General features: G+C 41.4%; 1 protein-coding gene across 15 annotated transcripts in view; it reads left to right on the top strand.

Annotated features, from left to right (window-relative positions):
* MED12L (mediator complex subunit 12L) overlaps positions 1-26,522 on the top strand; it is a 180,192-nt gene that overhangs the window by 6,597 nt on the left and 147,073 nt on the right. For 11 of the 15 annotated variants that reach the window (XR_014695904.1, XM_084529395.1, XM_084529397.1 and 8 more), the window contains exons 4-15: positions 619-778; positions 3,969-4,138; positions 4,876-4,986; positions 5,374-5,643; positions 6,723-6,872; positions 7,437-7,536; positions 8,578-8,714; positions 19,162-19,293; positions 20,442-20,568; positions 22,680-22,894; positions 24,084-24,188; positions 25,213-25,389. Coding sequence is in view for 14 of the 15 variants with exons in the window: in XM_084529395.1 (XP_084385521.1) it covers positions 619-778; positions 3,969-4,138; positions 4,876-4,986; positions 5,374-5,643; positions 6,723-6,872; positions 7,437-7,536; positions 8,578-8,714; positions 19,162-19,293; positions 20,442-20,568; positions 22,680-22,894; positions 24,084-24,188; positions 25,213-25,389 (1,854 nt within the window). In the remaining variant the exon portion in view is untranslated. The remainder of the gene's footprint in view (positions 1-618; positions 779-3,968; positions 4,139-4,875; positions 4,987-5,373; positions 5,644-6,722; positions 6,873-7,436; positions 7,537-8,577; positions 8,715-19,161; positions 19,294-20,441; positions 20,569-22,679; positions 22,895-24,083; positions 24,189-25,212; positions 25,390-26,522) is intronic. The other 4 variants (XM_084529390.1, XM_084529394.1, XM_084529392.1 and 1 more) reach the window with 2 other exon arrangements.

The raw sequence follows: 26,522 nt of genomic DNA, 5'->3' as shown, positions 1-26,522 counted from the left end.
TGTCTTTTACTCATAAATGTTGCTTTAAAAATACATTCCAAAATTATGCTACATTATGCAGAAAGGCTTAAGGAGTGCTGTGACAGAACAGAGTGGCTTCACTGGGAAGTTTTGTGGGAGCAGCCCTGTTCTCTGCTTGGCACAGACACGTGTTGCAGCTGGCCACCTTCTTTCCCTGGTGCGCTCCATTACCATGGGCTCTGAGCCAGGGGCACCCAGGATACTGACAGAATCTGTGTAACTGAACCCATAACCAAAATCTCAGTACGTGCTTAATTTCCAGAAGTTCTGAGGATCAGCTTGCAGGACTCTTTCTGCACGTTGTATGTCTTTGGCTGTATTGGCAGGATTGTTAGTGGCCCTGTAGGCGTCTCAGAGATGGGGAAGGATGCTCCTGGTGTAACCTGGGGAAGGTGTGGGGCAGTACCTTTCTTTTGTTGTGCCTCTTTGTATGTGCCTAAACAAGAGGCTTTGTCAGCTTAGTGGTTTCCCAGGTTGCTGAAGAGATCTGCCACTGTCCAGCTAGTTAGGGTTTGAGGAGAGGGGTCCTGGGCTAACCCGCAGGTGCTAGCTGCTGTTTGGACTGTGTGCTATAACTTGCTTCCTGTTTTATTTCAGGTTCCAATTCTCAGTAAAAAAGAAGATGTTTTTGCTTACTTAGCAAAATATTCTGTGCCACTGCTACGAGCGGCATGGCTGATCAAAATGACATGTGCCTACTATGCTGCTATTTCTGAAGCTAAAATCAAGAAACGCCAGGCCACCGATCCAAATATAGGTAAATAAACAACTTTAATGTCCGAATGAATAGTAACGGCTGAAAGGACCTGCTATTCCCGTTTGTGGCTTTTGTGTTACTGACTGTCTGGAGATGAATCTGCGTAGTGGGACGGGGAATAAAAAGTCTTTTTAATTGGTTTTGCTTAGAATTGTGTGTCAAAGAGTACAAAAAGCCATGTGGCATAAATACAGCCCTGTTGGCTTGTTCTCCTCCCAGCTGTTTTCTCCTTAAATCTCCATGCACGGTATCTGAGGAGCTGACTGCGCTGTGTCTTAACCACTGATGCCAGTCTCTGTGGGGTTGCCAGGAGTGGCAAAGGCTGTGCTAAGATAAACATTACCAAGGAGCAAACTGAGCTGCTGATTTAGAAAGCCTGGAACAAAATGAATTTGCAAGTGTATGTGTTAAAACATAGGTGGTAATGTATTTATTTTAAGTATTGATGTTAAATGACACTGTCTGGCACCAAGCCAGTAGACCAAACAGTGAGCACCCTTTAGAGATCAAAGGTATGGTAACTATTAGTTCTACTCTCAGTTTGTATGCAATAGCTACAGCTCTTCCACTACCTGTTATGAACTTTTTCCTTTTCCTTAAAGCATCTGTGATCAGATGCTGTTTAGCAGCATCTCCATACGGCTGTGAGAAATTTTTACATCGTTCTACTAACTCATTTTGTTTCTTTCACTTCTTGTTTGTTTGTTTTTATTTTTAGGCTTGAAGCATTCATTTTCACTTTGAATTTCTAATTAAAGCCCAAAAAGTGTTTCCTGGCGAGCATCTTACGCCTATTTTTTCATTATAGTTACAGATGTGGGGTCCTTGTGGCATGGTCTTCTGAAGTACTTGCTGAATATGATGTATTTATCCCTTGTTTACCCCCCTATTTATTCCTTGCTCAGTTCTGGGTGGCTGCAGTACTGACAGGCTTCCCTATGAGCATGTATTGGCTTCCCTTGTGTGGTGTTTGCTTCTGACCTTGCCCTGCTTTGGGACAGGAGGGAGTCAGACAGCCTCGTGAATTCGGTCTGGTGCGTGCCTGTAGCTGGGCAGTCCTGTGTGGTGCAGTGGACAGTGAGGCTGATACCTGCCTGTTCTGTTTCTCTCAAGGACTTGGTCTGGAGGATCTTTGTGCAGGCCTGTACCATGTGTCTGGCATGGCCTGTGAGCTGCTGTGCTTTAGGGATAGCCCTGGCTGGCTTGGGTGTATCGGCCTGCAGGTCAGCAAATGGCATTAGGCACGCCCTAAATGCTGTCCTCTTGCCTTTTTTTTTTTTTTTTTTTTTCTTTTTTCCTTAAGTTCTCTTTAACCTCCTAGGTTGTCTTCCTTTTCTGTTGATTCTCATAAGCATTTCTGGGAGTATACCCTAGCAGAAAACTTAACAGGCAGTGAGAGCAGGTTGATTGCTTTCCTAATCCGTTGTGAGTAGCGCTGCTAAGGGTGAGAAAGCAAAGCAAGAAGGTAAGGAAAGCTAGGGTTGCCCACTCCACGGCGGTAGGTTCTAGGTCATCTGGTTTGCTCTGCTCTGAGCTGTAGCTCTTCGCTTCCTGGGAAGGGGACAGGCAGTGGTGTGTGGTGGAGGGGCACACACGAACTGCTCAGGCTCTGCTTTTGGCTGGCCTGACGGTGGCATCTGCTTTACAACGAGAACGGAGAGCCAGTGAGAGTATTGGTGGGTGGAGGGGCCTGTGATTTTATCAGCGAGTATTCTGAGGCAGATTTCCACTGTAACTGTGCCGAAAGTGATGCTGAATATTACGCTGTCTGTCCAAATTCTGTTAGTTTTTTTTTTTTTGAATTTTGGAAGTAATTTGATGTGTGTTACTGTGTAGTCTTTGACATTCCGCCAAATGTTCTAGATCTGTCCCCTAGGTAACAGAAAGGTGGTTGTGTTGTTTCTAACTCAGTAGCATAGAGATTTTGGTAATTGCTTTGGGAAAATTATTCTTTCATACCATGCCATGAAAACAAGTGTGATACAGTGGATTTGGAATTGTTTTTCCAAAAGTGAGTGAGTGTTTGAGGTAAATCTAGTTAAATAGCTGTATGAAAACACTAAAACCCACTAGCTTCATACAGAAATTTCAGATTTGGTTAGAAAGGCATTCAATGCATATTCTATGGCAGAATATTCAGTTAACAGAACTGCCAGTTATAAATTCAAAGGGGAAAAAAACACAGAAGGAAAGCGCTAGCTGAAATCTGAGGTGGGTAGTAACCAGTAAAAATAGTTGTGTTTGAGCCCTAGTTCCTGTAACTCTGGCAGTGAACAGGCTTAGGTTGTCAAAGCAATTGCATTACGCATTCGTGAAAGAGTGTGCTCTTCCAAAATACGCTGCTTGCTGATTACATGCAACTCTGACAGATGTTTGTGAGATAGTAACAAACACCCTTGGTTGTCCCAGTTATGCTGTTCAGAGTATGCCTCCTTTACAATTCCTATTTTCCCAAAGCTTTCTATGTATGGTCAAGCAATCTACTTTCATTTACTAATTTCTCGTAGTTACACTAAGTATACAATCACTGCTGGAGCATAGAGAAAAGCTGGTGGTTCTGGGTAGGTTTGTGTGTTTGAACAGTACCTACTATCTTAGGTATCACACAGAAAATCGAATCAGTCTTCATTGCAAACCTCCACACCGTGCAGGTCAGTCTGACCTGAGGAACTGTCTCTGAACTTCTGCATCCTCATCAGAGGACAAACCCAGAGGAGGTGTCTGTTTCAGTGATTGCAGCAAGAATCGTATATCCCATTGCTCGGGCAAAGTCCTGTTTAGTGTTCTGGTGGCTGTATGTGGAGGGGGAGAGAGGAGGGGAATAAACCTCCATATGGAAGGCAGTAATGAAGGGTATTTATTTGATCTGTTTCAAAGCTGTTTAGTGGTTGAATGCTGAGCTCTGATGAAAGAGACAGGTGATTCCCTGAAGGCATAGCTCGTATCTGTGCTTTTTACGTCACGCTAAGCTAGCAGGCTGCTTGCACGCCTGACACTATATATATGTGCTTTGGGAGCAGCGCAAAGGAGAGGCACATAAAAAAACCATTAACTCACACTGGGTGCTGCATTATGCAACCATGTGTTAATGCTTTGGAGAAATATTTTTCAACATGAATTTGTTTCAATTCTCACTGTGAAAGAAACCTTTTATCATCTGAAGTGTTCTAATTGTGAACTTATGTTGCAGAATGGACTCAAATTATAACCAGATACCTTCGGGAGCAGCTGGCAAAGGTTGCAGAGTTCTACCATGTAACATCCAGCCAAGGCAATGGCTCTGTGGTGATGCCTCAAGAGATGGAACAAGCCTTGAAGCAGTGGGAATATAATGAAAAATTGTCATTTTACATGTTTCAGGTAATACTTTAAGAAGTGAATGGATTTTTTTTTGAGGTCACTATTCTCGGGAAGTTGAATTTTAGATATTACTGGTAGTTTGTGTCATAAGACTTGCATAAATTTTAAATGCTAATTCATTTCAGAGATCTGCTAGCTGAAGAAACTTTGATTTGCTTATCGTCCTTGATTGTGATTGCAGCAATGTACTCAATTATTCTCTCTCTTCCTATATTATCCCATCTTTTAAGGCTGTGTTTAATGATTGTGAGTCAGGCTGCGGTCGCTGTAGAGCACAAAGCCTTGGGTGTTTGAGTAGTGACCTGGCTGTTCAGTTCCATGGTGTTCTAGCCCATGCCCACCTTTGCACTCTGCACGGGCCAGGGAGCCGGGACACCTGGTCCCCAGTCACACAGCCTTCAGCTGAAGACGTGTTGTGGCTTAGTGTAAGCAGAAGTCCTGCTAGACGCTGACCCAAGGTCACCTGAGCTTGAGCAGTGATGGTGGTAGAAGCCTCCAAGGAAGAATGCTGCTTTGTTCCTGGAATAGAAATAACTCTGAATCCTGGTCACGGCCCCTTGTCCATGCGGATGCTGTGATGGTGGTTGGTCCTTGCATGTAAAGTGATGTATGAGCATCCTGGTAGCTGCCATGGGTAATGAGAGTTAAACCAGAAATGAAATTAAACTTGTAATTGCACACCTTCTTGTTTAGTGCTCCCAGTTAACGAGTGATGCGTTTATTTAAAATCCTTTAAGGAAGGAATGCTCGAGAGACACGAGTATTTGACATGGATACTGGATGTTTTGGAAAAAATCAGACCTACTGATGATGATCTTCTTAAGCTGTTGTTGCCGCTAATGTTGCAGGTATATGCATGGTTCAAAGCCGTGTGATTTATTGAATCAATATGAGCATGACTCATTCATGTTAAATGATTGTAATATTTGCAGTGTTAAAATCTATGTAGGGATTTTTACATAAGACATTTGGGGAAATACATTGCATGGTGCATGCTTGGAATATATAAACACCTTTAAACTTTCTAATCCTTCTTAACTTGAATTGATAGGAAGTTTCTTTCTCTGTAGCTGGTCCTGCAGGACAGATGAAATTTTTAGAGACTGAACTACAGATTTGTATTTAGGATACTCCTTTGTAGTCCCTTTTAGTTTATGCATGTTACGTGTTAGATTGTTAATGAAAAATGAGTATGTGGAGTAGTAAACTGTTTTTTTTTTTTTTTTTAATTTCAGTATTCAGAAGAGTTTGTTCAATCAGCTTACCTATCCCGTCGCCTTGCTTACTTTTGTGCCAGACGCCTGTCGTTACTGTTAAGTGATGGTCCTACCCTTGTGGCTGCACATTCCCCTCACATGATAATTGGGCCAAGCAACCCTCCTTTGGCAGCCCCAAGTCCGACTGCGCCTGGTCCTGCGGTGAGCCCGGTACAGCTAGCCTGCTCAGATTTCCTCTCCTGCCCTCAACATCGTCCGCTGGTGTATGGACTCAGTTGTATGCTGCAGGTAGGCAAGTGCTTAGTTGCTCCTTGTTTGTGAGGCTGTAACCATTCAGCTTATTGGAGAACAGTGTGCTTCTGGGTTTGGCAAGGTGCAGTAATTGGGGTCCGGAATGCAGCTGCAGCAGGTATCGTGAGAGGACTGAGTGGGTCTGGAGGGAGCCGGAGGGTGGATCCTCAGCACTGAGGTGTGGTGGAGCCACGCGTGCTGTCTGTGTGTCTGTCCGCACCTCTGCCACGAGAGGGAGCAGCTCTGCTGGCAGGAGCGGCCAAGCCTCCGCTCTGCGATGGAGTTTCTGGTTGCAGTGAGGCTCTGTGCAGCTTCTTCTCATCACCGGTGGACCTGCTCATTTATGCCAGACCCAGTTTGTCTTTGCGGAGTGCAGCTGGACAGAAGACCTTTGAGGATTTCCCTGCTTCCTCCAGCTTGTAGTGGCTGCTTGGTGCCTGTGCAGACTGTTCAGGTTTTGTCGGGGTTACAAGCCATTTGTTGCCTTACTAACTTTTGCAGTTTTTAGGACAGTGGGACAGAAGAAACTTCATTTGTGCTTACTGGTTAGTAATGGTAGGATTGTTAGGAGTAGTTTTTTCCTAAAAAAGGACTTGTGTGATGGTACATTTTGGAGCATTTGCGTGACTGATGCATTTCAGTTACTTGTGGATTTTAGAATTTTGAGAGACGAATTCATTTTAATTGTTTTCTTAAATGTTAGTTTTGCATACGTAGCTTCTTTCCGAAAGCTAAACACCAAAATGACTCTTTTTCTGAAGCCCATTCGTGTTTCACAGAGGGAATCTGACTGAAAATAACCTTTGGTGATATCATTTGGTGGCATTATAAAAGCAATACAAATGGGAATTGAACATGCATGTATTTAAATACAGTTCTTAATAATGGAGAAGGAAAATAACATAGTAATTTAATTTCTTCAAATGGATGTTTTAAAGTGATTGTGCATAGGCTTGTCTTTTGTTTCTTTCACTGTAACAGGCCAAAAATGATTAGAGTCTGATGGACTCTCTTATTACTGGTATTGTTGGTCTTGTCTTTCATGTACTACTTCCATTTTATACTATTGCTTGCAGACTGTAACTCTTTGTTGCCCAAGTGCCTTGGTGTGGAATTATTCCACAAATGAAAATAAGAACATTAATCCAGGCTCACCTCTGGATTTACTTCAAGTTGCTCCATCTAGTTTACCTATGCCAGGTGGAAATTCATCATTTAATCAACAGGTAAGCTTTTTTCATTTTCTGTTACTAAGATGTATTTTATATCCCAAAAAGTGATTTGCATTCATGAGGACTATACCTAAGTTTAGATATTTCAGTAGTTCTGCTGATGTGCTAGTGTTTGATGACCCAAGTTTCTTCAGTCAGGTACCAATTTTGTGAAAATATCTGGAATTTTATTTACATTCAGATGTTTTTTTACTTTAAGATGTAAAATGGCAAATAAGAGGAAGCTTGTCATACCATTTCTGAGATGTGACTTCTCAGACACGTTGAAAGTTAACTTCCATTGGGTTGAATCTAAGGAACTTACATGAAAAGATATTTCATTGTACAAAATAATTTTAAAGTAATGAAAGTGTTTTAGCAGAACATACTTTAGTTTGTTGTTCCCAAATGTAGGAAGTGCTGGGGAATGCTATAGGGTACCTTGCTCCTGGTGAGAAACCTGTCACCAACAGGTTTCTTCTTCAAACTTTTCACTTCATACTGGAAGTGAAAATTGAGACTTCCTATGACCAGCTAATTAGCAACTACCTTTTTTTTTTTTTTTTTTTTTTTAATCAGGTTCGGGCAAAGATTTATGAAGTAGAACAGCAGATAAAACAAAGAGGTCGTGCTGTGGAGGTGCGGTGGTCTTTTGACAAGTGCCAAGAATCGACTGCAGGTAAGACAAGTCAAAATGAAGTAAATGTTGGGAGTCTTAGCGTTTGCATCTGTTCTCCTTCTTTGAGTGTAAACCTGGTGCACTATGCTTAATTCCAGTAATAGAGTTGACAGATGGATGTAATGTAATAGCCAGCCAGCGTTTCTCCACAGAGTCCTCAGGTTTTGTACTTGTAATATAACATTAATATGGAAGTGTTGGGTAAAAGCTAAAAAATCAGGTTTGGGCTTGGGTACTTGCAGCTCCTGGATTACCTAGGTAAGAAATGTGTCTGAAAGAGCTTGTTTGCAGGTTAGGTAGGGTTATGTAGGACAGAGATTCTTGCTTGAAATACGTATGTAAAACATGCAAAATTAGAAAATATACATTTACTCTTTGAAGCTTGTACTTGAGCTTTCTTTTCCATGACAAAAAAAAATATCTGTAGAAATCAGGCTATCGAGAGTACGAGCAGCTACCTAACAGTGAGATAAACATCAAATAAAGATTTGTATGGGCTTTTAGGCTGCTCTCTGTTTCTGGTCATTCTGTGCTTAGAGAACTTTTGTGTAGTGGTGCTATTCTTAGTGTAGGGGATTTGTTTGTTCAACTTGCTCATCTGTTGATCAACAGATGCTACCATCCATATGTGTGTTAGGGAAGTCTCAGCCTAAACTTATTGGTGGTCATTCTCACAGATGATTTGAGGTCCTCTGAACTTCAGTGTGGTACTGTGGCTCAGACTTGCCTTTTGCAACTGAATTGCTTGTTGTGATTTAAACCATTAGGAGTCCAGTGTGTCAGCTTCTTCCTCTACTAGAGGACGGCAGCAACGTAAGTGGTTACAGGTAAACCTGCCAACAGTAGTGATGTGGCCCTCCACTGCAGTCACCAAGAAATGGATTCCATGGTGGTGGCAAGTGGATGGTCCCTGCTTCTGCTGCCTCATACAGGATCCTGTGCTGTCCTGCTGCTTATGATGGTTGTGACTGATAATGCCTTAAATCCTACAGCATCTTCCTTTTTAAACTTTTTTTTTCCTCCTCTAACTCCTATATCTAGGGGTGACCATCAGCCGAGTTTTGCACACCTTAGAAGTGTTGGATCGACATTGTTTTGACAGATCAGATTCCAGCAATTCAATGGAGACTCTTTATCATAAAATTTTCTGGGCAAACCAGAATAAAGATAACCAAGAGGTAATGACCACTCTTCTCACTGTGTAATCTGTAGACAGAGAATTTGATTTTTACTTTTGAGAATTGTTTGTGTGTGTTTTTAAGTATAGACTTGATACAAAAGCTTTGTGTTTTCTTTTTTCTTTTTTTTAATTATTATTCAACATTTGGTTTATTAGGACTAAGTAGTTGTTTGCTGTTATAAATTCTTCAGTGCAATATACTGTAAAACTCATTTAGGAGAATACATGTTTTTTTGGATCATCTTTTGGGTCGTGAATTAAGTATTTTTTCTTTCTTTTTTTTTTTTTTTTTACACTTTTACATCTATTGTAGAAAGTTTTATATTAATGGCTTATTAAATATATTAAAACCTTCTAAAATCATGTACTTTTTTTTTTGATGTTGTTACCTGTGCTACTAAAACCATTTTCAGAGATCATAAAAATCATTATCAAAAGTCTTCAACATTTTGCTCTTTTTTTTTTTTTTTTTCATGATGCAGATGACAGCATCATTGGGCCCATGTGGTGTAATGTCAGACTCCTGAGCTTTCTTGGAGGGTGTTTGGGGAAAAGAATAACTGGCTTTAGCAATACACTTATGAAGTAAAATTTCAAAGTGGAAAATAGTAGTGAATCTGTCATAGCTGCTTATGTTAATGTTGTAAAAACATTTTTTGCAAAGTTGTTTTTCAAATTTACCTTTTTTTTCTTTATAACTTCATGTTCTTAGTGATTGATAATCATAATGCAAGGCCCTATATTGCACAGAAACACTGCACAGTAATAGTCACTCAGTCTTATAATGACTTTTGCAACAAACAAACAGAGTATGTTGGTGGGGAGATGAGATCTCTTTGGAAATATTTCCAGACAGATATACCTGCCAACCAACTCTGCATGTGAAGCTCAGAACTGGTAGGTAGGAATGAAAGACTTGCCAGTCGGCTTTGTATTTCAAGCACGTTACTATGATCATGACAGGAAAAAATACAGCTGTCTCATGCCAGCAACAATGTTTGTGTTTTGAATCATCTGGGACAAGCTTTTTTTGACTGCAGAGTTCCTACATTTTCAAGTTTAGTCTTATGCAGTCCAGTTTAAAGCGCTAGAAATCTTTAGAGTTATGTGGTACTTGCAGCGTTATGCATCTCATATAGCTGTGAAATTGGTATGTACACAGATATGTTATAATGTTAGCTTCTCTAACGTGTTATGTAATATACATTTCATCATAACTCATGTTAAAAAATTGGCTTCAATTTGAAATATATTAATTGTATTGACATAGTAATTGCTAAAAATTTTTGCATAGCTCAGATTAAATCCTGGTTCTTTCAAGCTTTTGTTCCACTTTCATGTGGAAGAAATGATAACTTGCATGGTTTCTGTATTGATTTTTTTTTATCCCTTAGTCAGTTCATGCCCTGGTAAGATTTGTCCTGTGCTCTTGAAATGAAAATTGGTGTTCAATAGACTGTGTTCTGGCACTCCTTCCAACTGTTGAATTCCAGCTTCTGTCCTCCTACAGAGGTCTGTTGTGTTGGACAGCTGGTATTCAGAACAGCAGGATGAAGATTACCACTCTGTGCATTTTGAAGTACTTTATGCCTTTTGAGAGGCAGGTGATTAGATAGATTGTAGCCTTTCAGGGGCCTAAGACAAATACAGCAAGCATCTGCAAAGGTAAAATTTAAGGGTGGTGAGGAAATAGATAATGGAGAGCTGTTATATCAGACAGATGAAGTTGCTGGAAGTTCATAACACTGATGCTTGGATGCAGTCAGGATTTTTAACACACATTTTTTTTTTTTTTTTAATGGATAGGGTTTCATATGTTTTAAGTGCTAGCTTTTTGTTTGCATCTGTTTTGGGGGTCAGCTGATGTAGTTCCGTGCTGTTGCCCTCCTACATTTGTTTTTATATCTTTTTTTTTTTTTTTTTCCCCTTCTTCCTACATTTCAGAAGGTTTTTCTAACTTCCAGCTACAATTGTATTTACAAACCATTTTTTTGTGTTTCAAGAGGCAGTGTTGGTAGTGAGTGTTCTGAAAGCAAGGTAATTATTCTGTTCTGTTCTTGTTGCGGGTTGTCTGCTATTATTATGTTTGTTATGTGGTACTTCATGACCTGAGGTCGGGTTGCCTTGAAAATACCTCTGTTTTGGCTCCTGAACAGCTATCTTAAAGATGTGTTCCCTGCCTCTGGTACCAAACATCTTTATCAAGGTCTGTCTAGCTAATTTGCAGGGCTGCCTATCTTCTAATGGCATAATACTTTTACTCTGAGATGGAGAACAATGAGTAGTAAGAGAAGCATTGTCATACAAAAGTGATGTACCCATGTTTGCACAGTTGTCATGGGATATTGTAGGGAAAGCAGACAAAAAGGGTTTTAATGTATTTCTGAGAGAAGAAAACCTAACCTTGAAAGTTTCAGTTGTACCTTACTGGGTTTGGGGCTGGTATGAAACTAAACATTTAGATAATCTATAGCTTCTAAAGTCCCCTGGAGTTTTCAAGACTGTTGTTGCTTGCCTCAGGCTTAACTTTTGGCAGCCAAATGAGGTTGCCTCATGTTGCTGAATATCTGATGCTGTACTTGCTGTGTATTTTCACATTGGAGCTTTTACCATTACGTTCATGTTTATTAGTTTTGTTGTTAGCTGCTTACCTCGTGGGCAGACTGAGTGCCCGTGGCCAGCCAAGCCCTACCCGATGTTTCTGAGGCTCGCCTGCTTTCTCCAACAGGCTGCGAAGCCGCTAGATGGCAGCTTGATGTCCCGCGGGCCTGGGACCTGGCTCACGCTCTGCAAGTTGAAGCACATAAGGATGTTCCCACATGAAATGCTGTTTGTCTTTTTTTGTCTCTCTATTTCTTTCCCACTTAATAAATTTAGGATGTTTTTCCTAGGCAGAAAAGGTCATAAGTTAAGAGGTCTTGTATGTTCTGATTTCAGATGATAACTTGTGTAAGCCCGCGAGGACTTCTGTTTTGTGAATAAGACAGCTATCTCAGGGATGTCTGCCTGCTGACGTAATTATCTAAAGCACAACATAGTTTGAAGGACAGCTATCTACTATCCCCCGTTGTGATGTGGGAATGTGTTTGGAACTTATTTCCTGTCTGTTTTTTCCTGTCGGATTGCTAAATTTTCTTGTGAAGATTGCAAGTGATGCCAGTGCTTGCATGTATCAGTGGTGCTCTCAAGTACTGGAGCAGAAGGAAGGTGACTGCTGCTACAAAGTGCTTAGGTTCTGAGTGGGTCTAAACACACACAAACGTACTCCAGATGCTGCTTTTATATGTGCTGCTGATTTCTTTGGAATCATTTTAATATACAGTTGATTGCTTCCAAGTGTTGGAGTAGAAGAAGACTTGGGGGAAGCGGCTGGAGCGAAGGAGGGTAGGTGGGTGTAGATTAGCTGCAAGGCCACGTGTCCTAGGCCCTGGAGGAGTAAGGATTGCTTTGCATCCCATGGGGAGATGTGGAGGAATGATGGTGAAGGATAGAACCTGCTAACACTGGTGATGGGGCCGAGAGACCAAAATGGAGAAAGAATACGGTGTGAGGGGCTGAGCTGTGGCTGTACATTGAGTTTGAGTGGGACAAACGGGACAGAGATGGCATACATTGAACAAAGCTCAGACTTCAAGCATCGTGCAGCGGATGGTGAAGGTGGCACACTGAAGCTATGTGAGATGTGATGTTAAATCCACGTTTTGACCGGACCTGGGACAAACCGTCCATTCTTGACCTTCTTGAGAGAGGCCACAGCAGTGATAGAAGAATCTAGTGCTTCTCCAGTGACTTGATGCTGCATTATTAAGTGGACTTGAAATAGGAGATAAGAATTACGTTGCAGTGTCTTGCAGACTGTCCCTGTGATCTAAGAATGATGGTCCTTGGATAATCACATATGAGTAGCTTGGTTTGAACCTTAACTGTAGATCCCAGCCTGGGTTTGCTCTTACGGGAGGATTTCTTACCGGTGCAGGGTGATCACCAGGCTCTGTGTGCAGACCAGGAAGCGGTGCAGACATCTGTGAGATGTTCAGCTTTTTATTCATGAAGTTCCAACTGATAAAACTTTTGCTGTGAATGTTTGGCAGCCAATAAAAGTAAAATTTCACAATTAGTATGGTAAGAACGATATTACATTGTGAACATAGTGAGTACAAAAGTACTCAAAAGACTACAAAACAAAAGTAGTACATACAAAAGATACTGACTTGCATAGAGTTTCTCAGTAGATTAAGCTGGGTAGGCGGATTTGAAATCTAGAAATCTGTGACATGGCATAAGGCAGTAAATTCACTTTCATTTTGATGGTATTGTAGAAAAACATACTGGTCTTAATTATAGCCATGAGTATTTTCCATCTGACATCTCCTTGACGCAGAATATCTCTTGTGCATTGGGGATTAGCCCTGAGGATGTTACTGTGCGGGTATCATTATGTAAAATCCTGAAGCTTCATCGATATTTGTGCTCTTGGATTGATTTTAAAGTTCAGGTCTCTGAAATCATATTTAGGTCTTGTGTTGTCTGCAACAGTCTGACTGCATAAAGTCCAACTGAATTCTTATGATGCCAAGAGTTTTTTTCATTCTAGAGTGAAAAACTCATGCTTTTAATCTTGGTTCTCACGAATGTGCTTGCTACAAACGCGGAGTTAATATTTGCCTTTCTGAGATCACTTTGCTGGAAATTAAACAAACAACCAAAAAAAAACCAATACACCACCCCCTGTGTCTGTGGGAAAGGAGGTCTAACGATGCTGTTTTAGTTCGGTAAGCTAGAATTTAACAGTTTGATGCTGCCTGGGGGACCTGAATCTGAGTATGTTGGGATGCGTGACGGGTAAGAGAAACAGGATGAGCGAAATAAAATGAATTGAAATGAATCTGTAGAATCAGAATCTGTTTCCACAAACACTGAGAAAATAGAGGATGTTCTGAGCAGTCTTGCAGTGTTTTTAATAATGCAGTTAGCGTTAGTTCAGTTGCTTGAATTGCTTGGTTATCTATAACTTGTCTGTGCAGGTGTTTTCACCCTTCATTATTTCAGAAAATTCAACATAATATTCCTGCTCACTTAGGTATGAAGGGAGTTAGTACAAAACTTGCCTGAGAGGGAAAAAAAAATTCTGTGACATAAATAAGTGGCATAGTCCTTAAGAACAGTTTGTTTTTTCTTTTTACCTGACAACTACAGCGAAGTAGAGGAAGAGACCGGGGGAATGAGCGTGAGGAGCTGCCTGCCCGCGAGGGGTGAAGGGGTGCTGCGGACAGCTGGGTGCCCCGCAGGGAGCTCGGCTCCTTCAGTAAGGTGGTGGTCCGGGATTTGCAGGTTAGAAAGGCAGGCTGCAGTAATAAATGTTGCCATATTGTTCCCCTTCTTTTCCTCTTTTGATTTAAAAACAGCCTCCTGGAAACCATTTATTGTCTTCTTAGAAAGCAAATTTGGAGTTTAAAAATACTGGTCTTTTTTCGTGGAGGAGTTAATTTGAAAATGCAAACTGGAATTGTGAGTCCAAATTCATTATGTAGACTTGAATAAAAAAAAAAAAAGCTGGTTAGTGTTATTAAATGTTAATTCTAGTACATTTGAAACAGAAATGCTCATTTCGAAACTGAACTGTATTGCCCAAAGAGGCACTCAGGTTTGTTGTTTTGTTAACCTTTTTCATGATTCAAAGACACTGGCTTCATTGGACACGGACCTGACTTGCAAAAAGCATTTGCTTAGTTCTGTGGAAAGATTTGTTTGAAGACATTTTCAAGATGTTTTGAAAATAATAGGAATATCCTTAGGAATATCCTTTGTACATACGTACGTACATAAGTGTATATCTGTACACAATATACAGTGTTATCTCACCCATATCCTCCTCAGGCACCTCTGAGGCCAGGAGAGCCGGTCTGCTACAAGCTGTAGCTTCCTTCCAGCACGAGGTGGGGTGCTGTGCCCGGTGGCAGGGCAGTGCCGTCCCGCGGTGCGGCGGGCGCTTCCCGTAAGGGGCTCCCAGCGCGGTGGCGCGGCGCTGCCTGCGTGACATCTCGGAGGAGCGGTTACGACAGACGACGCTGGCATTTCCCAGCGGCAGTGAGTCACGCACCTGCTCCCCTTCTTGAGGGGTTTAAAAGAAGCGAGAGGGGATGGGGGTTTCCTCCTGCTTAGCGATTTGAGCTAGTTAGGGGATGCTACGTCATACTTTCTGCCTCCGTCACAAAAAAAAATTTTGCAGTCTGAGTACTCGGCGGTGGTCTTAGCTTGAGCAAAAGTCAAACTTCATTTTTAGTAGCAACTTTTGAGTTAATAGAAAAAGCAGGGGCTAGTGGGAAAAGAGCTCTGAGTTATAAAAAGCAGTTTTAATAATACTTCTGGCTCTCTATCTCCAAGTGTATCAGAAACAACCATGTTTAATCCTTTCAGTGCTTCCCTTTATTAATAGTTGTGTTTCTTTTCCCTTTTTTTTTTTTTTTAAACAAGTAACTCTGCTCATCTTCGCCCACCTTCTGCTCTACGTATAAACTGGTGGAGGTGAGACCTTTTGGTTTTCTTTGAAAAGGCTTGACTAACGACTTTCAGAAAGTTGCAGCTATTTTAAGTCATAACTATAAGACCCAGAATAGCTAAACAACGAATTTGTGAGTGAGATGTTTTCCACCACACAGCTTCTGTGTGCCTAAAACAGTAGGTACGGTTCTCGGGAACTGACATTTGCAGCAATAAAAAGGCTCCCGGAGTACAGGTGTTGCTTTAAGGCCTCTCATGCGGACTTCTGTTGGGCAAGTTGCCCCGGTTGTGAGCGAGGTGCCTAAACTTGTTGAAATCGTGCTTGGAAGGTGCGTGCTGCCACACGTAGTTAATCTCTGCTGTCTGATGCCACCTTGCAGTGTTTTTGTCTCACTAGGAATGGTGAGAGGTTTGGGAATTTTGAAGAAAGGGCCTTGTCTGTGGGAGAGTTCCCTCCTGCGGCTCAGAGATCCAGGTCTCACCTGCCCACGTCTGTTCTGTGCCCTGTCACATCTTGAGTCCTCCCTACAAAAAAATGTAGTCACCGAGCAACATGTGACCTGATCTCACTGCTTTCCTGCCCCTGAAGCTTTAAGGGTGCAAGTGTGATCTCACTGCTGCTCTTTAAGACAATAGTTTGAGCCCTCCTGAAATGTGGTCTGCGCTTTTCCAGGCTGGAACATCTGCAGATACAAAGTCCCAAATTAGATGAATCCAGAAGCTGGTTGTTATTAAGAGGTGTTACTCACTTGCATTCTTGTCGTGTAAGTAAACATTTATAGCATCAGAGGGGAGGAAATCATGAGGTAAGCTATCGCGAGGCAGCATCAGGAGGAAGGAAGCCGAGCAGTGAAGCTGCCGCACAGGGGGCAGGAAGCGAGAGCTCCCCATGCGTGCTCAGCAGCATCACAGGCTGCTGCGGCCCCGGCTCCTGGGAGCAGCAAACCACGGGCTGCGCTCAGCAGAGCAGCGGGCGCCCAGCACAGGAGTTTCCAGCACTGGACGTTCCAGCACTTCCCTTTTTGATGCAGCTGAGCTGAGGGCTGCTTAGGAAAGTCTCGCCTCTGCCTGTGTGTGAGAGGCTTGCTTACTGTGAGGTTTCCTGGATAATTCTTTACATTGCAGGGACTTGATACAGCCGTAAAATACATTTGTTATTTTCATTGTAAAGCAGATAGAAGTGTTTGGTTAGACACTTCAACATTACTTTTCTCAGCTGCTGCACTTGTCCCATGTTGCAAGAGCTTGATGTGTGTGAGTAGTTCTGGTGATGGTATATTGACCAAACAAAGTCTGATGGGGTTGAAATAGTTACCTGTACTCAGATAGCCTTTTTTTTATTGCTGAACATGTCAGTTCCTGAGAACCAAACCTACTGTTTTTAGGTGCTTAAAAGTTGTGTGGTTGAAATTCTTAGATGGATAAACACCTCCATGTGTTCTCTGTGTACATGAAACTGGAGAATTCGCACTGTGATTTTTTTAACGTGAATAATCAGTTCTAGCCATCTGACCTGTCAGCCATCTCTGAAAACGGAGTTCTGCTTTTTACAGGCACAGAATTAGGGATTCTTTTTCATATTCCTGCGCTAGTAAATATCAGTGTTAGCTGATGACTCACTTAGAAACCGAATGAATTGACTGTACTTTCTGAACTGTAGGGCTGTCTGCCTCTTGTTGTTTGGGAAATAAATCAGTTTGTCACTTGAAACAGGTCAGTCCTTCAGCAAAATCTGACGTTCAGGTAGAGCAGACAAAGAATTAATCTGTACTTAATTTGTGTAGACCTCAATGCTATCATGACCAGAGTAATTTCACACTATTTTCTTGTGAAGTGCACAAACATCCATCCATTATTAATTTCTTTTAATATAACTTTAATACAGACACATTGCAGTATTATGCAGAAGTAAGAGTTCGTAGCATTTCTTGAAAAAATTGAAGTATCTTCCAGCTTTACCATGGGCTTAGCTGTAAGCGAGCTGCTCCCTTGTGCAGTGGGAGCGGTCAGCTCACCGAGCACCAGCCCTGGTGGCTTCGCCTTGCAGCACTAAATGCTGCTGAGTGCAGCAGTGAGGTTAGCTGGGCAACAGACTGGCTCTCCTGGCTCACTGACAGTGTCTGAGGGAAATACTGATGTGTGCACGCAGGTATGTGTGCTTTAGTGCTGTGTGCTGGCAGTGTTTGTGCTGCGTGTTTTCCTTGGAGGAACAGCACCTTTGTTTCTCTCGAAGGGTAAATAACTGCTGGCTTTCCACTCCTAGGATTTGACGTTTCACCAAAGAACTCAAGTCATTTTTTTAGGCCAGAACAAAAACGTGTAAGATCACTGCCGTAGCCGTTTTACCTTCAACAGAACCCTGTGTAAGCCTCCCTTTGGAGTCTCTTGTCCCCTTCTCTGTTGCCCCAGCCCAGGGAGCTCAGACCTGCAGCATTTGTGCCCCTACCCCATTGCCTCAGCTCTTGAAGGCTTTCCTGGCCTACTTTTCTGAACAGATTTGGTCCTAGGAGCATCACCTGTTCCTCACTCAAGAAAATAAGCTTCTCTGTCATTTCCAAGTGCAGTCCCCTGTAAGGAAGGAAGGGGGAGGAAGGAGGCAGGTCCTGTGCTGCCCTCCTTGGGGTGCCACAAGCCTCAGGGAACGGGCAGCCCTCGCAGGTGGTGTCTGCTTGGGGCACAGATGCACTTCTTTGTTGGCGGTGTGCTTTCTGTTGTTGGCAGAAAGGGAAAGAAGCCAGTGTGGAGATCAGACCTTTTGAAAATGCACAGTGTCCATACTTCGGTTGTCAGCCAACTGCATCTAGCCACAGCAGAGGTGGCATTGCTGCGTGGCTTCGCTCGGGTTGGAGAGAAGCATTCCCCTTCTGCCCTCCATTGCCCACGCCCTCGTCATTTAGTGTCTCCTGTTGGGCCATTGAAATGCATTTCAGAAAATGTGTGTGTATGATGTGTGTACATGTATCCATGTGTACCCCACTTGTGTTTTGGCATATTATTGCATTTTTGTGTTTTTGAGGAGCAAGATTGCAAAGCTTTGGAGCAGTAACTTTCATGCTTGGGAGCCTGTAATTATAAAAAAATTATATAAAAAGTTTCTACTTTCTGGGGAAGCTACATTTAGCCTTTCTAATACTTATCTGTAAAGGTAGTTTCCACTAATCCTGGAGGAGGGGAGAAATCACATCTATTTATTTTGCAGGTCTTACTTATGTTCGATGTTCAGATATAGTAGCGAGGTTGGGCAGGAGTGAGGAAGTTCAGCAGATCCAGTTCGGTAGCACACTAGAAAAATACTTCGAAAATGTAGGTAGTGCAAACAGGGATTTGATAAACATGCAAAAGATGCAAACATAATGTATAGCATAGCTCTTACTTGGTAAGGGGGGATTTTCTAAAGACTGTTCTTAAAAGGCCTGTTAGGCATGTACGGGTCAGAAGTAAGTTGAGCTTTTTGGTTGGGAGTTTTTTGACCTTGGTTATTTGATCCTCACACCTCCGGAGTTGGTGGGTTTGGTTTTGTTTTGTCTTGGTATGAGTTGGTGGTGTGCTATTCATGGTCTGGAAGTGGAGGAGGTTTGGAAGAATTGTTATAAAGAACACAATTTCTGTGTGGTTATTTTGGTTGAGAGGCTTTGTGGGATATGCTTTTCCTATTTTACCCTTTACTGTTTTGTGAAGTAACGCTATGATAAAAGACAGTTTTGATTTGAGTAGCAACAGTGTGAAAATTGGAACTTCCCTCTTCTTCTGCTCCCTCTGCTTCTAGGTTATGTTTAATTAGAAAATATGAATGAAACAACCTTCTGCATCCATTAGTAGTAAAGAAAAAAAACAGCAGCTTTTTCCCTCCCTCAGAACACCCCTTGCTGAAAGCTGCTTGCTCATAAATAAGCCTGTTGGATGTGTAGGTGAAATGGTTTTCTTTTTGTTCTTGCACTGAACAGGTAGCCCCAAATGACGAAGCTGTGGTAACTCTACTCTGTGAATGGGCTGTAAGCTGTAAAAGGTCTGGTAAGCACAGGGCCATGGCTGTAGCCAAACTCCTGGAGAAGAGACAAGCAGAAATTGAAGCAGAAGTAAGTTCTTTCTACTTCTAGAATAGCATAAGCAGTATGCTTAAAAAGAAAGATATTTCTAAAGAAAAATCACTTTAATCTCTACTCTTTTCAATACAAAGTAAGTTTGATTGCATTTGGAACACTGGAGATTTTGTTATCATTTACAGTTTTTATATTCTAGATAAAATGAAAAAGCTGTCTACTTAGGTAAGAAATTACAGCCTGAGAGTGGTTTTATGCCTCTTTGTTTGAACTGTTTTACTTCTGTGAGCTACTTGTCCAAATAAATGAATGCCACTGTACCTGGAGGTCCTTGAAAAGTGGGGCATGCATCTCCCCTGCACACAGGTGGGTGCGTGCCTGCTTGGAGGACTTGAGGATGGCTCCAAAACAAAGACCATTTTGAGGCAAAACTTGAGTGTAATTTTCATCTTGCGTTCTGTAGAACTGCATTCATTGTCAGGGGAAATGATAATAGTTTCACTGGAGAGGCAAAACACGACAGTGGTGTCTTTGATGTAAGCAGTTATCTGTCTGTAGTGGTCCTGTTGCAGCTTGCAGGAGCTGACGATGCTTCCCTGACGTTCCAGCCCTGCACTTCAGCGTGCACGGGGCGCTGTGTCAGCCACAGCCTTGCTGCAGGTCCCTGGGCTGTCAGCACCCCGCAGCCCTGCACGGAGCAGCCTCTGCAGCCGGGCTGTGCGAGGCTTTCGCATCGTCCTCGCCTCGCCACAAACCACTGCGGGGGGAAGGGAGTTGGCGTGCTGCTGCTGCCTCCCGCCCCGGCACACGCGGCCGAGGTGTTCGCCCTGCCTTTTGCTACGCTTCTTGTCACTGACACAAACGAGAGGAGTTACCTTTTGTCTTCACTTTGGTCAAGGAAGTTCTGGATCTTAATTTGTTGTTGTTCTTATATGAAATTGTGCCATTGCAGGTGATGGTACGTGTGAGAGGTATTCCTTTTCAATAAGTAATCCAAAGTGAATAAAACACTTCAGTAATAACCTAACTGGGGTAATGGGAGAAAAGTGTCATTCTAGAGCAAGTCTGCATTTTATGGAGAGGTAGGAAGCAATCCCACATACACCTGCCTCACTTGCAAATTGTGGGAACACCGGCTGTGTTTGTGTGTGGATACATGCTGTTTTATGTATTTAACTGTGCAGAGATGTGGTGAATCTGAAGTCCTAGATGAAAAGGAATCTCTGTCTTCAGCCTCCTTGACAGGTTCCAGTCTTCCCGTTTTTCAGAATGTCCTGCTGAGGTTTTTAGACACACAGGCTCCCTCATTATGTGAGTATTAACTAACTCGTATTCCAAAGTGGGTCAGAAATGACTGTCTGCTCTCTGGCTGCTGAAGTCACTGTTTTGTTGTAGCAGGTGTTTCGCAGTTTCTGTGATGACCAGCTTGATTTTCTTATGTATTTATTTTTGGAATTTCTTACCTTGTTATAGGATTTTTCTGTGATTTTTTTTTTTTTTTTTTCCTCCACAAAAGTAAATTTGGAAGAAACAATGTTTATTTCTGTTTAGGCTGTAAAAGATTTAGGGAAATTACTTACACTACATGCATAATTAAGACCAAACACTTGCCTCTTTTTGACAAATCCACGTTCAAAGTGACTGACTTGAGTGTTGTGCACAAGTGTTGAAACCGAAAGCTGTTAGGTGGCAAATAGGTGGGCTGAAAAAAAAAAAGAATCTTTGTCCATTGTAGGTTGCTCTAAGAAATGTATCGGTGTAATAAAACTGTCTGATATTGTACCTCGTGTTTCTGGTACTTGTTAATGTTTTTATTTTTATTTTTTGGTGCTCTTAAATTGAGGGGGATTTTAAGTAGTTTGAAACATGATATTGAGAACTCTCAACATCCGAAAAAGGAGAAAATTCTTAAAAATCTGTTACAGACCCTGGAGTATTGGTGTTGCTCTATTTTCGTGTCATTGGTGACCCAAGTTTTACAAAACCATCCAAACTATTTGTGTTATTTAGACTTGATTTCCTTGTTTCAAATATGGTATCATCTTTCTTCACATGGGTAGCTCTGCGAGACAGCATATGGAGAATAGCTGGGGAACGTTTTCCTTGCTTGAAATATTCCTTGTTATTTTAGAAGACCAGAATAGTTTTGTTGTGTGATATTGTTTTTATGGTGGTTGAGATTCTTTGTCTCCAAAAATGAAAAGCATGTGACTGCTATATTTTGACTGAGGGCAAATCACTTAGTGTGTGGGGGTGTTTGTGTGATGCTCTTGTTGTGCCTTTCCGCGCATCTTGGTGGGCAGTTCAGGATGGGTAAGGTTTGCAGAGAAGAGTTCTAACTTAGAACTGGTGTGTTCTTGGGCGTACTGCTGCAACTCGTATACTGCAGTGTAATGGGAGTTCCAACAAACATGAGAGGATAGTGTGTTAGGGTGAAAATCAAAAGAATGTCTCTGTTTACCGTACGTGGGGGAAAGACTAATGTAGGTCTTATTGTTTATCTGCAAATTGCCTGTTAGTTTGACAACAAATGACAATTCTAAGTAGAAATTGTTATATATTGAATTAATTTGAGCTTGTATTGCGTAATTTGCTGTAAGTGCATGTTGATGATTTAGATTTGGTAGTTTTGTAGCCAGAGGTTTTTATTGCTAAGTAGTTGTTGTGGTATAGAGCTATTTTCTGGTAACTGCAATATTGCAAACCTTCCTTTGTTATGGAACTAGTAAAATTAAATATAGCTGTGGCAAATGAAAACTTAATTTAAAAATTATATTTCTCTGGACTTTGCTTTGTCGTTGGCAAAATAACATGCAATTCTTTAAACAAGCTTTTTCCTGATGTGTGTGAACACAATTATTAGTTAAAATAAAGTACACAGAATAAATTCTTTGAAAATACTTTAAAAACTTTTGTATTAGGAATACAAAAGCACTGTAGACAAGACAGAATATTTACCCTAGTAACAACATTTTGGAGAAGTACAGTCACTGGATTGTCTGTTTATAATCCAAAGCTTCACAATAAACTTAAATTTTCAGCACACAAGGAACGTCCTTGCCCTCTTTCCCCCCTTTTTTCTTTTCACTTATTTCAAAGACAAATCGAATAAATAAACGCCAGAACATTGTGCTTAACTGCTGACCTGCCCAGCTGCAGTATGTGGATAGTGTAGGATGCTCTGGCATCCACTGCTGTCGGAGGTCCATCGTGTGCCTTGAGCAAACGTGCAGGTTGTATGTCACTACTTGGGAAGTGATTCATTCTGCAGAGGCAATGATAAAGCTGTCTGGGATGCCTGAGACACTTTTATCAGGCCTCTAGAACTTTAAAATGAATTTGCAGGGGTTTGTGAGTTGGGTAGCTGAGAAACAGATATTTATATGTTGAAATTACAGTCCTTTTTTTTGGTTTTTGAATAGCTGACCCAAATAGTGATCATGAGAAGACAGAGTTTGTGAATTTGGTGCTGCTGTTTTCTGAATTCACTCGACATGATGTTTTCTCCCATGATGCGTACATGTGCACTTTAATATCACGTGGAGACTTGTCAATCACTGCAACTGCTAGATCACGTTCACCTAATGGGGAAACTGTGGATGAACACTATTCTAAGGATCATGACATGAAAATGGAGGTAACGCTTCATGTTATTTCCCCCATGTTTGGTACTCAGTTTCATAAAATGTAGGTTTTTCACTAAAGCATTACTATTTCAGATGTGAGTTTTTGGTGGTTTTTTTTTTTTTTTTTTTTCTTCTGTTTTTACTTTTTTTTTTTTTTCAATCTATCTCTTTATCTCTCTCACTTAGAGAAAACTGAAAGTGATTTGTTGGCTTCACTTTTGTATGTAACTTAAGTTTCGCAGTTTTGGTGCTAATGTGCTGAGCTGTCAGTTCTCTAGTGATCTGAGTAACTCGGGACAAACTAAAAGATATAATGTAGGCTTCTGAATTTACCAGTGGAAAAACTTACTTGCATGTGTGCTTTAGTGAAGAGTAGAGAGAGCTTTAAACAGGTGGAATCAGCAGTAAGCCTGGGGTAAGCCCCACTGCCCTGTGTTGTGTGGGATGTGATGGCACGGTGCAGCTATGAACAGTTCCCAGCCTGGTAATCTGCTTCCAGATATGAGGAGCTTACTGTGTGCTGAACAGCCATGAACTGATGAGCATAAAGTGAAACCTCGTGATTCCAACATGCACAGTCCATGTGCAATCCTGAGTCTTCCGTCAGATGAGCAGTTCTTAATCTTTTCTAAAATGAATTGAAGAGGAAGATGACTTTAAAATCCAGTCCATGGACCACATTTGTACTTGTGTGATAAGATGCAGCCTGTTGTTCTGCTACACAGTCCTTGTGGAGCTTGTGGCCAGCTAAAGTGTTCGCTCATTTATTTTTCATTTCATGTGTACATCTGTTTTGCAGGTCTCATGGCCAAATCTGTGCTAAGATGTAGGGGGTTTCTCCAAGTTGCTTTTCATGGTACAACAAAACAGCAAATAAATCTGGGGCAGGTGCAAGAGTCTGCCTCCTGTTTTATAGGTATCGCTGGGAGCAGAACTGCACGTGGAGATATACTGAAGTTTTGTTTCCCCTTCAGCTCCTGCTCTTTTCTATCCTTTTGTGGATTTAGGCTTGAGATTGAAATTCACTTTTGTGAATCAAGGTTTTCATAAATATTTAAAAATAGTTACCTGAAATCTTCCTACCATCAGTACTTTTTCCTTGATTCTTATAGGTGGAATGCTCGCGTTTACCTGTGATCAGTCGAATAGGTCTTCAATAAAATGTAACTGATGCTTGTTTTTCTCTCCGACAATTATTAGGATCATAGTATTATGGAACATATGGGCATTGACTCAGGAACCACTAGTATTTTTGATGATGTAGACAAGAGTGACTTTAAGGCAGATTTTGGTTCGGAATTTCCAGTAGGTTTAACTTTCAACTTTCTGCATGCCTTCGATGCCTGTGTCTGCTGCTTGCTGTTGTCACTGAGAACGCCTCTCTGTGCCCCTAGCACCACCTTGCTTCTTCCATCAACAGCCAGTGTCATTTGGAGCCAGTGCCTGATGCATTCTGGCAGTGCATGACCTTCTTTCTGTACATCTCTGCTGTGTGACAACTGCATTGCTTTACTGTGTGTCCCCTAGCTGTCCACGTGCACGCATGTGCACGTAAACACACATGTGCACACACTATCCTCTCTTCTTTGCTTTCCTCTGCTCCCCAGCATATTCAGAGTACAGTTAAGCATGAAGAAATATGCAGATACACCCACGTCTTTAACATTGAGGGGCCCCAATTGATACCTTTTGCTTTTCAAGTGACTCTTCTGTCTTTGCTCTGTCTTCCAAGTCTGTTTCCTCCTCTTCTTTTCCTAACTGTTAGCCTGATTCTGGATTACTCTTGAATCTCCTAGTTTCTTCCTTTGCACTGGTCCTAGTTCTGCATTGCATGGACTCCTGTGCCCAGACCTGTTGGTGCATATCCAGTTGCAGGATATTGAGACCCCTGTTTTCTCCTAACATCTGTCATATTGATGGCTTCACGCATATCCATGCCTGCCTACAATGTCTCTTGTCTTCTGCCACCTTCCACTTCGCCCTTCTCATTATGTTCCCTCAATCACCGGACTGTCTCATTGTATTTTCCATGTCACAACAGCATAAGTGTGGAAATTGCTCTGAATTGTAATATGCTTTCTTTTCCTGACTGAATACTGCTAGTTTAAAACTTGTCTAGCAACAATGAGCTATGCATAGAGATATAACATGTACGTATCTGATTATATTTCAGGCTAGATTACCGTTTCCCTTGCTTTGTCTGTCTTTGAAAAAACACTCAAATATTTGTAAAGTTAAGTAAGCAAGAACAAAATTGTATCTCTGGAATTGATGAATTTCAGAAGTTAGAGGTTACACTTATCTTAAATGTTTGTTTTACATGACTTAGATTTTTTCTCCGATGCCTGGGGAGTCTTGTGAGAATATGAACTCTTCTTTAGACAGAAGAATTTCAGTTACCAGTGAGAAGTCGGTGAAGAGGGAAAGACTCAGAGAACTGATTTTTCCATCCAATTATGACCTCCTTCGCCACTTGCAATACGCAACGCATTTCCCTATACCACTGGTGAGTGTATTCTCTTTGTGCGCGTAACGGTACTGCCTGATGTGATGGCAAAGCGTTTAAAGAAAGAAGAACTCACTGCATAGAGAGCTGAGTGACCTTTGTCTGAAGGGCTTCCAGGTGGCTCACATGAGGCTATTTCTGCCCATGTGCACGTGTTGTGTGCTGCAGGATGGCTTTAGTACAGCATACAGGAATCTTTATTTTATCCAGAGGACGTTAACTGGAAAAATGTGTAAGAGGCATAATAATATATGCTGACTTACTAGAGTAAGGAGACAAGTACCACATTGCAAACACCGTGTTCCGGGGTTTAATGAAACTTTGCTAAAAAGAAAATTCGATAGTTGGACAAATGGATGAATAGCAACATATCTGAAGGGAGAAGCTCTGGAATGTAAGGGGTGGAATGGTGTTGATTCCTCCCACCCACTCCCTGTTGTTTGCAGTATGGATTTTTGTCTGCTGCTGTTATTCTATTTGTGAGCTGTTGGGAACTGAATAAAGCCCCATGATTAACATTCTAGATATCAAACCTTCGTTTGGTTGTTTTTTATTTATTCATTTATTTATTTTTGTCATGTTTTCAACTCCACTGGAAAAAGCGCCCAAATACTGAAGAATCCTGGAACTAGAATGTATCTGCTTGGTGGTGATGATGGTTATTTTGAAACAGCGATAACTTTTTATCAGTATTAAATCCTACCTGTAAAGGAAGTGTCAGCTGAGTGTATGATGTGATAACCACAGTTTTCTTTGCTTTAATTTTCCTCCTCTACAGAGTTTGAGTTATGAGTCGTTGCAGATGAATTGTTGTTAGGAGAATACTGAGTGAGATATTTCTGTTAAGGCCAGTTTTGAGTGCTTGCTTAAAGTTTAATTTATATTTTGCACATTTTAAGGATTTGAAAAATGTAAATTGATTGTTTTTGTTTCTGAAATATTTTTGGTTTACAGATGAAGCTAATCCAGGTAGTTAGGCTTTGCCTATCTAAATTGATTTTTGACTTTAATTATTGACTATTTTATATATGCATTTTTTTTAAGTGTTTGTAAAATACATTATTAATACGCTTAGTTGCTGCTTTATACATCTGCTTTATACATTGTTATAAATACAACAAGCTAAGAGAGCA

This window comes from Aythya ferina, assembly GCF_964211825.1.
Source record: "Aythya ferina genome assembly, chromosome: 9".
In the NCBI taxonomy this organism is placed as follows: Eukaryota; Metazoa; Chordata; class Aves; order Anseriformes; family Anatidae; genus Aythya; species Aythya ferina.
The sequence above is the reverse complement of the archived record's forward strand: the minus strand, read 5'-3'. Positions and strand labels throughout refer to the sequence as shown.